The 16,759-nt window shown below is 41.6% G+C and overlaps 1 protein-coding gene across 1 annotated transcript in view; it reads left to right on the top strand.

Moving 5' to 3' along the window:
• Positions 1-16,759, top strand: part of GABBR2 (gamma-aminobutyric acid type B receptor subunit 2) — a 487,844-nt gene that overhangs the window by 460,627 nt on the left and 10,458 nt on the right. Inside the window, exons 16-17 of the mRNA XM_037381548.1 lie at positions 4,069-4,251; positions 7,054-7,183. Of these exons, the coding sequence (XP_037237445.1) occupies positions 4,069-4,251; positions 7,054-7,183 (313 nt within the window). The remainder of the gene's footprint in view (positions 1-4,068; positions 4,252-7,053; positions 7,184-16,759) is intronic.

Genomic DNA, 16,759 nt, shown 5'->3' with positions numbered 1-16,759 from the left:
ACATTTTCCCTTTACTTCTTGTCAGCTCTACTAATCTTATTTACTTATAACATGGTGATCACTGTATTTCTCCAGTTAAATGTCCACCTCGTTCACTACCATTTTGTTCAGCATCAAGCACCTCAGAAAAACATGAGGAAAATCCCATAGTGGAGTAAGATAAATCAGGGGAAAATGATCATCGCTGTCCTCAAATACAAAAGTTAGTATCTATTATACTGCATCCTACTTAGAGTAACTGTTGACATTCTTGTTATCTGATCAAAATGTCCAAATATTTTTAAAACTGTCATAGATTTCTGGGTTCAAGCATATCTTGTAGAAGTGGTCTGCAGAATTCAAACATACATTATGTGTATTTTTCCTGTTAGAAGTTAACTGCTATGTCTAATCATCTTCTTAAGGGTGAACATATCTGTAGTACTTTTCAGCATACTCATCACTTCTTTAAAAGAAGCAATCCTAATATGTATTCTCCCTTCATGAAGTGATTTTCTCGTGTTTATCCATGTTTATCAAACTTCCATGTCCTTCCATTTTTTCTGTTCCATTCCTTTCGAGACAGAACATTGTGCTCACTTCTAGTCGCACACCAAAAGCATACCATTGTTGGCTGCAACAGCATTAACACACTGATTCTGATCTGGTTTCCTGTAGAGCAGCAAGGCAAAATCAGTTCTAGGGGGCCAGGATTAAAACATTAATTTTCTGTGTTGGTAGCATTTTTTGTCTGTTTGCCATTGACTCTTTATAGATATTCAGCACTGACTCTGTCAAAATTGAAACTACACAGATACAAGGCAGCAAGACACAAACTCCACTGACTTTATGGCTAGCAAAAGCCATAAAAGCTCATCTAACCTCATCCCTTGTACATGTGAGCCAACAACATGGCTCATGGACTTTTCCACCTAATCCATATCATGTGAATGAATTAATTAGAGCATATGTCCTTGTGGTAAAACATCCAGTCTTTAGCTATAGACTTCCAGATGAAGCTGAGTCTATTGATGGATGGATATACTTCTATCTTATATTCAGTTTGAACTTAGATGACATAAAATTGAAGAGCTTTTATCTTGTAACACTTTTGCCTGCTAATTTAAGAAGCCTTGTAATTACCGTTCTTCACCTTTAACTTCATTTTAATGCAGTTTTTGGTCTGAGAGTTAGACACACCAGTCATTACAACCAGCCTAATTAGAATCAAAGAAATGGGGGAGGGGAGAGGCAGAGGGCTCTAGGAAGACTCAGTTACAGCAGGTTACTCAGGGTCTTGAGCAGTTGGGTCTTGATTATCTCCAGGAATGAAGACTCCCCAACCTCTCTCAGCATCTATACAAGGATTTGACTACACTTACAGTAGAAAAAGGTTTTTTTCTGATGTTTAAATGAAATTTCCTGGTTTTCATTTTGTGCTTCCCTTCCTTTCGCAGGGCACCACTGAGAAAAGTCTGGCTCCATCCTCTTTACTCTCTCCCATCACACATTTATACACACGAACGATGTCCCCTGATCTCTTCCATCTCAAGGCTAAACAATCATCAGCCTCTGCTTGTATCATAAAGGCTCCAATCCTTTTCAACAGTTTTGTGGCCCTTCATGGGGCTTCCATCAGTACACCCATGTCTTTCATGGGCTGGGGAGCCCAAACCTGGACACAACACTCCAGGTGTGCTCTCACCAGGGCTGAATAGATTGCCCCCATTGGCCCAAGGCACTGTGGGCTTGTGTTCCCCTTGGTGTCCACCACAAACCTCAGTGCCTTTACTGAAAAGCTGCTTTCCAGCCAAACACACCTCAGCCTGTTTGGGTGGGCGTTTGGGGTTTCTTTCTCCCTAAGGGCAAGACTTGGTATTTCCCTTTCCTCAGCTTTAGGAGATTTCTGTTGGCCCAGATCTCCAGTCTCTTGTCATCACAGTGAATGGCAGCACAATCATCTGGTATGTCAACCCCTCCTCCTCCTTGAGGATCATCTGCAAACTTGCTGAGGGTGTGCTCTGTCCCACCATCCAGGTCACTAATAAAGATGTTAACCAGCATTGGTCCTAGTGTGAACCCCTGAGGTACAAGCACTAGTGACTGTCTCCCACAATCCTTTGAGCCTGGAAGTTCAGCCAGTTTTCAGTCCATCTCCCTGGCTGCTTACCTAGTCACTACTTCATCTGTTGGACTGTGAGGACATCATGAGAGACAATGTTGAAATCTTCACTTAGGTCAAGAAAAATAACTCTCTCCCAAGGGACCTGTGGCAGGCCCAAAACCACAACCCAAAGTGGCATCTCTGTTATTCTGCACAGATCACACCACCTCACTTAAATACAAATGGAAATAATGACATGGTGTTGAGACGCTCATGATGTCTATCTTCAGAAGCTTTTATCAAAGTACAGCCCTAGTCCTCTAATCATTCTTCTAGCACAGAATAAGAATTTGTTCTTCCTTTAGGGGATCTCATTGCATTAAGCAGACTTTAAGAGATACATCCTCCCTTTGAGGAAGCTGTCTACCAGCCCAGACACCTCACTGAAGAAAGCTATCAGGTTGTTCAGGCAGGATTTCCCCTTCATAATCAATGATGACTGCTTCTAATCACCGCTCTTAATATGTTTGAAAATGGTTCCCAGGAGGATTTGCTAAAGCATCTTCCATGGACTGAGGTGAAAGTGACAAGGAAGTATTTGCCCAGATCCTCCTTCTCACCTCTCTTGAACACAGCTGTAACATTTCCTTTCTCTCAGTCCTCAGCAACATCTCCCAATCAACATCACCTTCCAAAGGTAATTGAGAGTGGCCTCACAATGACATTGGCCAGCTCCCTTAGTCTTCAGAGATACACTTTATCAGGTTGCATGAACTTGTTGTGTTCAAATGCTTTAAGGGTCTGGGATTTCTGAAGGCAAGTTTTAGCAGTGAAGTCTAAGGGGAAGAAGGCCTTGAGAACCTCAGCCTTCTCATCTCCTTTGTTACCTGAAAAACGAAATTTATCATCTTCAAGCATCATCCTGATCTGCAGACTTGGTCTGTAAATACATATGGTGCTTCAGCATCTGATCGGTCAGATCTCTCTCTAGCAGGAGTTAGGTCCTTATTTCATGCCACCCCAGCTGCAGAACAGGTTCATTCTCTGAAGAACAAGAGGAACCAGTTCCAAAATGGGGCTATACCACAAAATCTGGCTGTGCTACACTTACAAAATGATGGCCTCTTCTCTCTTTCCAGACAAGTCAACAGCTTTGGAATTACGATGCCATGCCTATGCTCTCAGGGCAGGGAGCTCCTTCAGCTTGGCCTGTATAGAAATATATATATTTATGCTGCTTGGCAAGTAATCATAAATTCTGTATTCTCTAGAGTAATCTGAGTAGCTCTCTTCTCTGTGCCAAACAGCTAGTAGCTTTCTCTCCTCATGTTGAGGTGATATTTTCACATTGTCACCGAGTGTTAAATCTCACTTATATTTGCTTTAATTAAGTATGTTTAAGGTTAACCTTTTTGTAAGTGGCTTATTTAATTTATTTGAACAGATTTGGTTTATTTTGAGTCACTAAAACCTAATGAGTTTTCTGTTATCTCCAGAGTGCAATCTCCCATGAATTCTTTCAGTTAATACTCCTGCTTCATGCCTCTCTCTGCTTGAGTGTTACTTGTAAAAGTAGGAAAGGAGAAATTTCAGATGAGACTGTACCTGGTAAGAGAAGGGCTTAGTGGATTGTTTTTTCTTAAGGAATATATCCTTCAAAAGTATAAAGATATCAATGAAGGAAAAATATATGTTTGATGAAACATTAAAATATATTTTAATATAATTAAAATCCAGTTAAATATGCTTTAGATTAGTTTTTCCTAATTTTATTGAACACTTCCCTTTGCAACATCATTTTGGTTCAACCTGCTCAGAAATCATCTCAAGTATTGCACATGGCAAGCAGAGCTGACTTTCCAGAATTTTGTAGTTGAAAGTCAGAAAGGAACTCTTGGTTTGCTTTTCAATATTTTGAGATACAAAAGAAATAGCTGCAAAATTAAAACCATGGATGGGATTTCTTAGGATTTTAAACCTTTCAGCTCATCACACTGAGGACAAACCCAGATGCAGCCACACAGAACAGACGATTTCAGTTCACTCAAAATCAAAAGAAAGAAGATTCAAAAACATCAACATCAGTCACCAGCGTCAATCAGGCCAGCACATCTCGACTAGAAGGACTGCAGTCAGAGAACCACCGCTTGAGAATGAAAATTACAGAGGTATTGTTTATTGTATATACTGCCTAGGCATTTTTGTTGTTGCAATTCTCTAATCTGCTTAAATGTTGACTACTTTTTAGAGGGAAAAAAATTGCTTTCCCAGTAGAAAAATATTGAAATCATAGAAAACAGATTATTTATATGAATAGCCAATTAATACAGCGAATACATGGTAGGTGTGATAAAATGAAAATGTGCCTTAGCAAATTAAAATGAAACTTCCCCTGTTTATTTGTAACAGGCAAATTACCCTGCTGCTTCACACGGGTGTGCTGAGCAGCACAGAGCAACAGCTCTAGAACTGCAACCTTTACCTGCAAGCGTAACAGAGACGTGCAGCCCCAGGGGCACCGAAGAGCTACCTTTGTTCCTGTTTATGGCTGAGCTCAGAGATTGCTGCTGCTGTTGTTTCTCAGCCTCTGTGAAAGTTCCCACAAAAACTTGCTAGACAGTTTTTTACATTTGCCACAAAAGAGAACTACATATTTTCTTAAGGTGGAAAAGATCTTTACGATCATGTGGGCTGACCCTTTTGGCACAAAGGCTGTGGAGTTTCTTCAGTCTCTACCAAGAAAAAGGATAAGTGCATGGAGTGCATGAATTTCCGTAGAACTAGAATATGTATGTTTTTCATTGTCCATCCTTGCTCAGGAGACCTCAAACAATTACAAATCAGCCTTGAAGACTGCCTATTTTGTGTGACAAGATAACCATAACTGATCTATGTCTTACAAAAAAATTAACCTGTTCTTGCCTAGTCTGTGGAGTATTCTTATACCTTGAAGAAAAGGTATTTTGATGCAACCATTGTTTCTTCATCTTAACTAACAACAATTGCCTAGGTAACCAAAAGGTGTTTACTCAGACTACCAAAGACTCCAAAAGCAGAAGTTACCTCTGCCTTGTTAAAGAAATTTAGTTCAGCTTTGCCAGGTCTCTTTCATGTGAGAGCCTTGCAGTTTTTAATAAAGGCTCAGCTGGCTATACTGGCTATTTCAGTTTCTATATTCTGCTGTAGTTTTTTTTCTGCTAAGCCTCCCAACTCACAAGATCTCAGCCTGTGCCTGGCAAGGCTCAGGACAGTGATCACAGGTAAGGCTGGTTAGGGCAATTGAGCCATATCAGTGCACACAGGGCCCTGCTGATCTTTCTAGGCTTTGCTTAAACAGATCAAATTAAATCCTCAGAACCAGTAGGTCCAAATAAGAATTTCATTATCAGGGGGATTTGGAGAATACCCTACTATGGCTAGCAGCTAGACCTCTAGCTTATCTACCTTGAGTTGCTATGTCCCAGTTCTGTAAGGAAAAAATGTAAATCTAGATTCAGCACTTCTAAAATTCATTTAAGCCAGTAAGGAGTGGGGTGTACTCTGGATATCGCATCCTGGACAACTGTTCACAGAGAGTATCCTAGATCACCATTAAGATGTTTGTATCTGGTTATTTTCTACTGGGGCTGTAGCCAATTGAATACAAGTTACCCTCTGGGGAGAGCACCCCGTGTTCAGCTCAGTGCTAAAAGCTAGGGGTGTACCAACCTGGCATTTCTGCTGTGGCTGTGTGCTTCTCTCCCTGTCCCTCTAGTCTTAAAGGATGCTTCTGGGGAAAGAGAGGACTGGGATTTTTGTTTCTTCCCCCTCTTCTTACGTCCATTTTGTTCCCTTTTGGAAAGTTATGTTTGCAATGGCAGTTTAGTGCTAGCTATCAGATTACACAGTTATTACACTTACAGAAGACACAGAAAAAAATGAAAAACACTGGAGTAATTGTAAATTCAGGAAAGCGTGGAGCGTTCTTAGCCCCAAAACCAAAAACTGTGAGTTGGATTTTCTTCAAAATTTCACACACACACACACACACACACACACACACACACACACACACACGTGTAGAGGAATGAAGGCAGTGGGTAGATTGGCATTGATAACATGCAGCTGTGGCCTTGCTTCAAAGGCAGTGGGTTGATTGACATGGACAATGTGCAGCTGTAGCTCGTTCCTGCAAAGTGATTAAATAGCTCTGAGGAAGCACTGGATGAAGGATGAGTATGGGAGAAGGAAGGACTTAGATGTAGCAGAGAGAAGGAGCAGGGTGGTCTGGCCTTGGGAAGATAGAAAAACAGCAGGGATGGTAGAATCTGACCCGTGGTAAAGCCTTGTTGCAGTTTGCTAGTTTTGCTTGTGCTCTGAAAATTGGTGCCCTGTGTGAGCCAAACTGATTTGGACTTCAAACCTCAACACACATGAACACAAACAAAAAGTCTAATAAGGGTGTGTCTGTCTAAGAAAAGTAAAAGGAGTAAAAATAATCTTTAGGACAAAGTAACATTCCTGGTAGAGTTGACAGCAGTCAGTCACATGGCTGGACATGTCCCTAATGACATAGTTCACTTATATTCTCCTGTATGTTTCATAATTTGATTGACTCAGCAAAGTGGTTATAGCTGTGTATGCTGTATTTGTATGCACAAATAATAAACATTTGAGAGGTTATCAGGCTGGGCTTCCTAATGCCTATTTCTTTCTAATTCAGCTGGATATCTGAATTGCTTAACATGTCAACTACTAAGATTATTCTTCTCATATGCCCTCTGCAACATCACAGCTGAATGTGGTTTGTTACTTATAGCATGATTTTTAGAGGTAGCATTGTAGTGCTATAAGAAAATTCTATTTGGCACAGTGTGGCAATTGCATTGCCACCTGCCTTCCAGCCTAATTATAGAAAGCTATGCAGTTACTGCAGTTACCTGAAACAATGAGTCGCATTTTTAGGGATTCATACTCTTTCTGTTTTGCAGCTGGACAAAGACTTGGAAGAGGTCACAATGCAACTTCAGGACACTCCTGAGAAAACAACATACATTAAGCAGAACCACTATCAGGATCTTAATGACATTCTTAGTATACGGAACTTTACAGACAGCAAAGGTGAGAGCTAGTAAAAGCCATTAGTAGCTTAACCTGCCAAGATTTTAAATAGCAATCTTATTGGATTGGTTCAAGAGCACTCAGACCTCTGTAAGATAGAGCTTTAAATATTTTGGTTGCTTTACAGAAAGCATGCAGATTCACATAGTAAGCTATATGTTATAACTATGTATATGTATAGTTATTTATCTGTATGCATGTCTTCTGTTTTATGTCCTGTGTGTATAATACACATGGTAAAGTGGGGAACTTTCAGAAGTATACTTGTGTTCAGAAGTCAAGTTTTCTGTGCTGCATGGAGAAAGGAAAGTCACAGAATGTTTCAGATCTTGTGAGTTAATCAAGCCAGCCTTCAACAGTAGGAAGCCCAGTTTAGTATGTGCTTGTCTGTGCAGGACATTCAAATCCTGCTTTTGGAAACTGCTGTCAAGCACATAGGACAGAAACGTAAATATTTCAGTGCTAGTTTGGACTCTAAATGTAGAGTTGAAGGCACTCATGTATGAAAATTCTTCCCTAGGAACTGGTAAAAAAGGATTTAATGATGACTGTAATATTCCTAAGTTGTTTCTACTGTGTCTCTTGCATTGCTCCCTGAAGAAACACATGCAAAAGAATTGCTTTCATTAAAGCTATTTCACTTTTGGAAAGCAATAAGATCTGGTGTATAGCGCAATAAAGTGGAAGCCAGGACACCCAGCTTCCATTTCTGACTCTAGAATGGTTCTACTTTGTGACTTTTGGCAAATGAGTTTGTACAGCTGAATATTGCTATGGCATGTGAAAAACTAGTTGCCCTGTGTTGGGAAGTCATAGACTGGCATGTTTGCTGCAATGCTTGGCTCAGGCTTCCTATTGATGTGGCAGTGTAACCTTGGTTAAGTGGAACAGAAGCTACTCCTGTAAATACAGTTGTTGAAGAATAATTTTAGAGCAACAGCAACAATTCACATATGCTTTTGAAATATATTGAAATTTTGGTTGGATAAGGTTACTTTTTCATGTGCCTTTTGTTTTTGCCTGTGTATACACTTGGTTGTGTAACTTGTGGCAAAAAAAAAAAAAAAAAAAGGAAGAGCACCATAGAGTTCCCAGTGTCCTTTTTAAAATTAAAAAACAGAAGGGGGGAGGGGGGAGGAAGGAGGAAAAGGAAAACGTAAATAGCTGCTGGAGGCGTGTGATTGTTGGGCTGAGATCAGCAGCAAGAACTAACATCAGTGAGTGGGATGAGGCAGTTTTACCAAGTGTTTGAAAGGAACACATAGAATGTTCCACCCATGTCAGATGCTCCAGGAGAAATGATAATTCATGAATAGTACTTCAGGCAGAAAAGATACATTACATTGTGCCAAATGCCCATCTGAGTTTGGGTATGTGAAATAAAAATGATTCTTAAGAGATACGTCAGGTGTAAATTTAGGATGGGATACTTCCCAGAGCAGTTTGTATTCCATTAACAGTAGGATGCTGGCAATGAAATCAAGAAGAAAATATAACCTTTCTGCACTTGAGACTATATCTACAAAAGATATTGATGCCTAATGGCTGCTTTAAACAGAAGCATCCAAGATTGTGTTCCTAATTTTTCCCCAGTACATTTCCCCAGCTTCTACATTCCTGCTGCAGGATACATATTTAAAATCACCTGTAAATACAGAGCCTTAATGTAGCTTGGAACCATGTATTATTTCATTTATATCCTGAACCATATATCAGGATTTACAAGGTAGATATTCTTCTGCATACTGAAGTTGCTGGACGGTTTTCTGAACAGACCTACCACATCAAGCTCCACGCAAAAAGAGAGGGGTGAAAAAAGAAGGATGTTTTTCCTTGGCCATCTTTATATTGGAGCATCCATACACCTGGGAATGAGGAAGACCTGGATCCCAATTTGAAGCAGGTGTTTGAAGCTGGTGGAGAATGCCCCAAGCATGAGTATTATGGACTATCCTGATCCTTACTTGAGTGACATCAAATATTCATACTTCCAGCCTCTGAGCCACCCTGTTCAATGACCCTAGCTAGCCTTTTTCTGTCCCTCCATTCGTGTTTCTTCTGCCTCTTGTTTTCTCTTTCCCCACTTCCCTGTTCCTTAGCTATATATCTGAATCTCTTCTCTATTTCTTTCACCACATCCATTCCCAACAGTCAACCTATGTGCTTAATTTAAATTTGCTATTCCAATCAAAATAACAAGGCTTTGGAGAATTCATGCTGCTGAGTCACTGCTGCTTCTGTGCAGATGCAAACAGACATCTCTTAAATGATACTTAAAAAAATTCTGGCCCTTACAGCTACAGGAAAGTTAACTCTGACTGACATAACTATGCTTTCTGTAGCTATGTATTTCATGTAACTTTCTGTAAACGATAGTACAGAACCTTGAAATTATGCCTCCCTGATGCTACTTGAGTGAAGCTTTGGGATTGTAAATACTTTACTAGCATGACCTAGAAGTGACCATGTCTCTCACCTCCACCATGCAACTAGGGAAGCCAGTCCAATGTTGTTTTTAAGGTGATGACAAGGTTTGTGCCTACCTTGGACTTTGTAAAAAATATGAGTGGAGAGTGAGTAGGACAGTGAAGAGAGATGCTAAAAATAGCAGTTAACTTGGAGCTAAAAATCACAGCAGATCATTTGCCACATTTGCGTTGTCAACACAGCTGAATCCTATGTCAGTCTTTATAAAATATGTTGCTGTTCTGAAGGAGTTCACATAGAGAAAGCAATGTCGTGTATCCCCATCACTATTGCTTACACAGATTCAGGGCACTGCACTTCAGAGAACAGATAATAGCATGGGACTTATGCAATGCATCCCGAACAAGTCCTAATCAAACTTTAATGTCATAGGACACTTCATTAGGTTTCTGATCTGTAAAAATTGTCCAGAGTTAAAATTTCTAACTCCTATAAGTGCCAAAGGAAGTTATTTCATTGAATGTGGAGGGAGGCAACAAGGAAGGCTAAGGTCTGCTTGGAATTAAATCTGGTGAGGGAGGTCAAGGATAACAAGAAGGGTTTCTTCAAGTATATCAGCAGGAAAAGGGTGACTAGGGAAAACGTGGGCCTGCTGCTGAATGAGGTGGGTGCCCTGGTGACGAAGGACACAGAGAAGGCAGAGTTACTGAATGCCACCTTTGCTTCAGTCTTCAAGGCCAAGGCCATCGCCTTAGTTTCCCACACCCTGGAGGTAAGAAAGGAAGTCTGGAGAAAGGAAGACTCTCCCTTGGTCAAGGAGGATCATGTTAGAGATCACTTAAGCAAATGACACGCACAAATCCATGGGCCCCAATGGCATGCACCTCTGAGTGCTGAGGGAGCTGGCAGATGTTACTGCCAAGCCACTCTTGATCATCTTTGAAAAGTCATAGAGAACAGGACAGGTGCCTGAGGACTGGTGGAAAGCCAGTGTCGCTCCAGTCTTCAAAAAGGGCAAGAAGGACCACCCAGGAAACTACAGACCAGTCAGCCTCACCTCCATCCCTGGAAAGGTGATCATCCTGGAGGTCATCTTGAAGCACGTGGAAGAAAAGAAGGTCATCAGGAACAGTCAACATGGATTCACCAAGGCAAAACCATGCCTGACCAACCTAATAACCTTCTGTGATGGAATGACTGGCTGGGTAGACAAGGGGAGAGCAGTGGGTGTTGTGTACCTTAACCTCAGCAAGACTGTTGGCACCATCTCCCATAACATCCCCATAGGTAAGCTCAGGCAGTGTGGGTCAGATGAGCGGGCAGTGGGGTGGATGGAGAACTGGCTGATGGCAGAGCTCAGGGGGTTGTGATCAGCAGCGCAGAGTCCAGCTGGAGGCCTGTAGCTTGTGGTGTTCCCCAGGGGTCAGCGCTGGGTCCAGTCGTGTTAAACTCCAGTCATCGCTGACTGGGACGAAGGGGCAGAGTGTGCCCTCAGCGAGTTTGCTGATGGTACAAACCTGGGAGCAGGGGCTGACACACCAGGCGGCTGCGCTGCCATTCAGGCAGACCCGGGCAGGCTGGAGAGCTGGGCGGAGAGGGACCTCATGAAGTTCAACAAAGGCACGTGCAGGGTCCTGCACCTGGGGAGGGACAACCCCACGCACCAGTACAGGCTGGGGCTGACCTGCTGGGAGGCGGCTCTGCGGAGAGGGACCTGGGAGTGCTGGTGGGCAGCACGTTGCCCATGAGCCAGCAGGGTGCCCTGGTGGCCAAGGAGGCCAGTGAGATCCCGGGGGGCATTAGGAGGAGGGTGGCCAGCGGGTGGAGGGAGGTGATCCTGCCCCTCTGCTCTGCCCTGCTGAGGCCACATCTGGAGTGCTGTGTCCAGTGCTGGGCTGCCCAGTTCAAGAGAGACAGGAACTACTGGAGAGGGTCCCGTAGAGGGCTATGCAGGTGATGAGGGGACTGGAGCATCTCCCTGATGAGGAAAGGCTGAGAGAGCTGGGCCTGTGTAGCCTGCAGAAGAGAGACCGAGAGGGGATCTTAGCAGTGTCTACAAATATTTTAAGGGTGAGCGTCAGGACGATGGGGCCAGGCTCTTCAGTGGTGCCCGGTGACAGGACAAGGGGCAACGGGCACAAACTGAAACACAAGAAGTTCCTTCTGTATATGAGGAAAAACTTCTTTACCTTGAGGGTGACATAGCTCTGGAACAGGCTGCCCAGGGAGGTTGTGCAGTCTCCTTCTCTGGAAACCTTAAAAAACTGCCTAGATGTGACTGTGCAACCTGCTCTGGGTGAACCAGCTTAACAGGGCGTTGGACTAGGTGATCTGTAGGGATCCCTTCCAAACCTGACTATTCTGTGATTCTTTCCTTCCTTCCCCACCACCGTCATTTACACAAAATATGGATTTGGGTTAAAAAATCTAAATTACTTTAGCCAAAATAGGTAGACATGGCTGCACACTCCTATAACAGACTGACATCAGTGAAGTTTCCTAACTTTGGGATTCCTGGTTCGTTACTACCAGCAACACATGTAACCCAGGAGAACTGTGCTGGCACAGGAACTCCTTCACAGCACATTTCAGTACATCTCATTTAAGGAGAGGTATTATCTGAGACACTCCTCTCTTATTCACAAACAGTGTCCCTGAGACATCTACAGCAATTGGCTGTGTAAGAAAAGCAATTAGGAGAATGTGGTTTGTAGTTTATGGTTTGACTGCTTTTTTTGCTTTTTTTTTTTTTTTTTTTTTTAATGCAGGTTTTTGTCTGCATTGCTGGATAGGTTTGTGTGGTCAAGCAGTTCATGTGCTCCATGGACTGTAGCTTTGGGACCTCAGGTGGCTTCCCCAGTTTAACTTAAAAGGCCATGCCCTTAACTTTATTTGATAAGTTCCTCAGATGATTTTGAGTCACTGTGTCTGCTAGTGACCTCATCTTTATGCACAGCACAACATTAGCTTCTTCCCTGGCATTTGTGGGATCTGGTCACCTTGGTGGAGCAGCAGAGCCACATTACAGCCTGGGCTTGAGGAAGGGATGGGCTGTGGGTGAGACCAACGCTTGGCTCAGGCAGTTCCTGTAACTGGCAGCGTTGTTCAGCAAGGAGAGCCAAGCTTGGAGACTCGGCTGAGTATTCCAGCTTGACATTTGGGAAAAGGAGGACAAATGCTTATAGCTGTGATGCTGTATAAAGATGAAGGTTGTGCCACACAGCTCCAGGGAAGAAATACCCTGGCACAGGCACAAACCAGAGCTTCCCAAAAGGGCTCCCTGCACCCATGTAGCCAGTGTGCCAGAAACAGGAGACACTTCATGAAGGTAGAAGTTATTTCTGCTGTGCAAGTTCCTGCAGAGATAAAAGTTACTCAGGAGAAAAAAACATAGGGAAGATAATATGTGGTTGGGGGGTGTGTGTAATTTTGCTGCGCTTGGAATCTTACTATCTTACTCTATTTGACTTCTATTTGACATTTTATTACATGAAATTATTTCTACATGAATGATTCATAGATTTTAAGAGCTTCATATACAGCCATGCCCAGAAGAAATCCTTCAGAAGAATCTCCATTTATTTCTACCTTTGCCAGTACATTTCAGAGTAGCATATTAGGGAAATTAATGAATTACAGTGATTCTATGGAAAGTACATAAGAAGCAAGAGACAGCCTTGCAGTAGTCCCTCACTTATGAACAAACCCTTATTGCAAGTTCTTTCTCTGCAGGCACCTTTGCTTGCTCAGAAAGCCTTTTCTGTTTTGAGCCAGAAAACAGTTTTTACTCATTGCTGTAAATGGACTAGGAGCATTCATTTACATATCAGATATGCCTACATACTGTCACTTGTCACCCCACTCCAATGTTTCCTAGTGTTAGTTTTTTCCCATGTAAAAGCAGCTCAAAGGAAAACAGATCTCAAAGGCATTTTGCTCATAAATACGAAGCAAAACAGAGTTCATCTGTGATAGAGGGGGGAATATTACCTCTATGAAGTTGGTGTGATTCAAGCATTAAGCTTAAAATTGAAACCACAGATTCAAAGGAAAAGCTTTCAGGAATAACTCCTTTAAAGGACTGACTGCTGTTTTAAAGAAAGTATATATTTCATTATATCCCTTGTATATAGAGATATATAGAGATATGTATACTAGTTTCTATGAAGCCTGGCAAATGGATTCCAATCCTGAAGCTGGAACTTGTTTCTGTTTCAACAGGGAGACCAAACTGCCAAAGGTTCAGTGCCCGCCCTTCCTTCCACAGAAATAAATCTGTAGTAAAGGGAGTTTCCTCTGATTTAAAGTAGTATAAATCAGAGGGGAATCTCGCTGGCTTTTCTTTTTAAAATATCTTCCTTTCAAAACATAACTATCAGAAATCATGATCTAGACTGCTTTGTGCTGTGCACTTAGTTCAGGAGAACTTTTTCTGATATACCCAGCAGATGATGTGATCATTTTAATTTTGTCTTTTGTTTTATTTTCTTTTCATCCTATTAATGAAAAGCAGAAACTGGCTAGTCATGTTTCACAGTCCAAACAACAGAACTGTGAAACATTACAGTAGATGTTAAAAATCTACCTCTAGCTTTAAAGTTTCCAGAGTTCTTTAGTAAATCAGCAAGGTTACCTCTGCCAGCTGTTATAATTTGTTATTAAACCACACATACTTCTTTGTAGAGCATAAAATACGCTTTCTAGCAGACAGAAAACAACTGGAATTGAAAGATGTGGGGTGAAGAGCAGTTCTGCCATCTAGTTGTAAGCCATCAGAGGAATAATGCCACTAAAGTGTAGTGATGAAGGTGTTCAATAAAGTTGCAGTTTACAAATGTCAACAAAACAAGCTTCTAATTAAAGAAATACAGTTTCTAAAACCTTGGAAGAAATTGCAGCGGTGGCGGTTACCTGGTGTTTTCTGCCTGCAGCTGAACAGGAGTTGTTAAAATGGATGATGCGTTTAAGCCAGCCCAGGTAATTTTGACAGCGCAGGGCACAGAGTGATTATACGATTATAGGTGCGGCAGGTCTGAAGTGTCACCCCTGGCAGAGGGAGAGATGAGCAGCTGGGAGCAGCAACCTCCTCGCTGAGCCTCTCCACAGCCAGCATCAGATGTGCTCTTGCAGCTCAGGGCTTTGTAATTGAAAGTTGCTTTTCCGCTGCAGGTAGGCAAAAGTTCTGAGCTAAAGCCTTCTGGCTCTTGCCAACAACTGGGCAGCAGGCTTTGTTTTCTAATGAACTCATCAGTGAGTGCCGTGCAAGGCCCTTGAGATCTATTTGTCTTTTCTCCCAGCGGTTTTCTGAATGGGAAGTGCTCAGGCATCACTTATTCAGACTTCTGAGTTCCTGTTTGAGGTCTACAAAGGTAAAAATTACTTAGAAAGTGCTTCTGGGTAATGTAAATTCAGTACTGAAGGTAGTTAGATCATCCTGGTGCAACTTATTCAGTAGCATCTGCAGTGGCAGACAGTACCCTAAGAATGAAGGGCATTTTTCAAGTGGCATACTTAATGGACAAAGGAAGAAAAGATGGGGAAGTACTAAAAGCAATGCTACACTTTCAGGGGAAACTGGGAACTCAGATGTTTGCAGTTACCCTTATTTTCTTTCCATTGTTCAAGTATATAAAATCAATTTCCTCCATCCTTAAGTTTTTTTTAGCACATATGGTAATAGTGTTTTTCTTTAAGCTCAGGCTTCTGGAAGCATATCACTAAGTGAGAATCTTGCTGTTCATTATTTAAATGAAAGGTAAATAAAAAAAATAATAATAAAAAAAGAAAGAAAAGAAAGATATTCTAGTTTCCATAGCTGCAGAATAAAAATCTTAACAGCTCCTTTCCCAAAAAGCTTAACAAATATGAATTACCCAACTTTTCTGTATTTTGAAAGAAGCATAGGAAAAAGAAAAACATCTTGACATTATGGCAGTTTTATGTGGATTTTCTCTGTATTTTATACATACACATTAAGACTTGTATATGGTAACCTTGATACAGAAATTTATGCAGTGTATTAAGGGAGGGAGAGTCATCTGCAAGAGTGGTAGAAAAAGATCTATTAAGAATAACATGCAGTGATATACGGGCAGTTGGTGTTGAGGGGTGAGTAGGCAGAGAATGTATGATTTCTGCTCTACTTTAAACTAAATCCCCCACCTTTTGGCAGGGACCATCTCCTTTCTCTCTCTCTTTCTCTCTCTCTCTCTCTCTCTTTCTCAACACAACTGAAAGCACAATAAAACCTTCAGGGGCCGACAACACATTAATATATGAAATCACATGCTCTCGAAGCCCAACAGTTGCATATTCCAGTCATTTGTTGAAGAATTGCATCTTCAGTGGCTTTGTAACAGGTTAAATTGCTTATCTTGGCCAAAGAAGTTGGAAGCCTAAGACAGTTAAATAATAAAGCTTTTCCATCCCTAATTACAAGGATTACTCAAATTTTAACTTTGGTCTATATCATAAAGTCAGCAGTTTTCACTGTCAGCTTAGATCAGCTCAGGATTGAATGTTGGTTTTAATCATGGAAGTAAAAAATGTTCTTTTTTATGTGTCTGTTTATAGATATCACAAGGCTTGTATGCAAATGTCAAGCTCGATATACATAGAAATGTGATATATGGAAAATAAAAACTGAACTCTTGTGACAGCAAATGGGACACCAGCAAACTTCAGGCTGTCCTGAGATGATAGACATCATTGCTTATCTTAGCCACTGTCAGATGTGACTCTTTGTGACTCCTTTCACATCTAAACCATCACTGAATCCTGTCATATCTTCCTTCCAGGCACTCTTCTTGCTACAGCTGGTTCCTTAGCTCTCTTTTACTGACATTTTCTGGCCCCTGCAGAAGCAGCTTCATGTGTTCTGGTCACCTCCTTTCTCACCCAGACTCTTCTCTTCCATGCAACATAAGTGAAAAATTCCATGTCTGTGATCCCCATGCCTGTACATTTTTACATCATTTCTTCATGAGTCAGATTTTTCACAGCAGAAAGTGAAGGCAACAAAATAACGCCAGGGATGACCATGCTGAGAGAGCAATTATACATTTTGGAGTTTGCCCTCAAAATATTCCTGTTTCTGCTTCCAGCTTCTTTCCTCACTCTTTGTTTCTGCTGCTTGTTTTGTCCCACCAG

This window comes from Falco rusticolus, chromosome 3, assembly GCF_015220075.1.
Source record: "Falco rusticolus isolate bFalRus1 chromosome 3, bFalRus1.pri, whole genome shotgun sequence".
NCBI lineage: Eukaryota > Metazoa > Chordata > Aves > Falconiformes > Falconidae > Falco > Falco rusticolus.
Note: the sequence above shows the minus strand (reverse complement) of the source record. Positions and strands in the feature narration are given on the sequence as shown.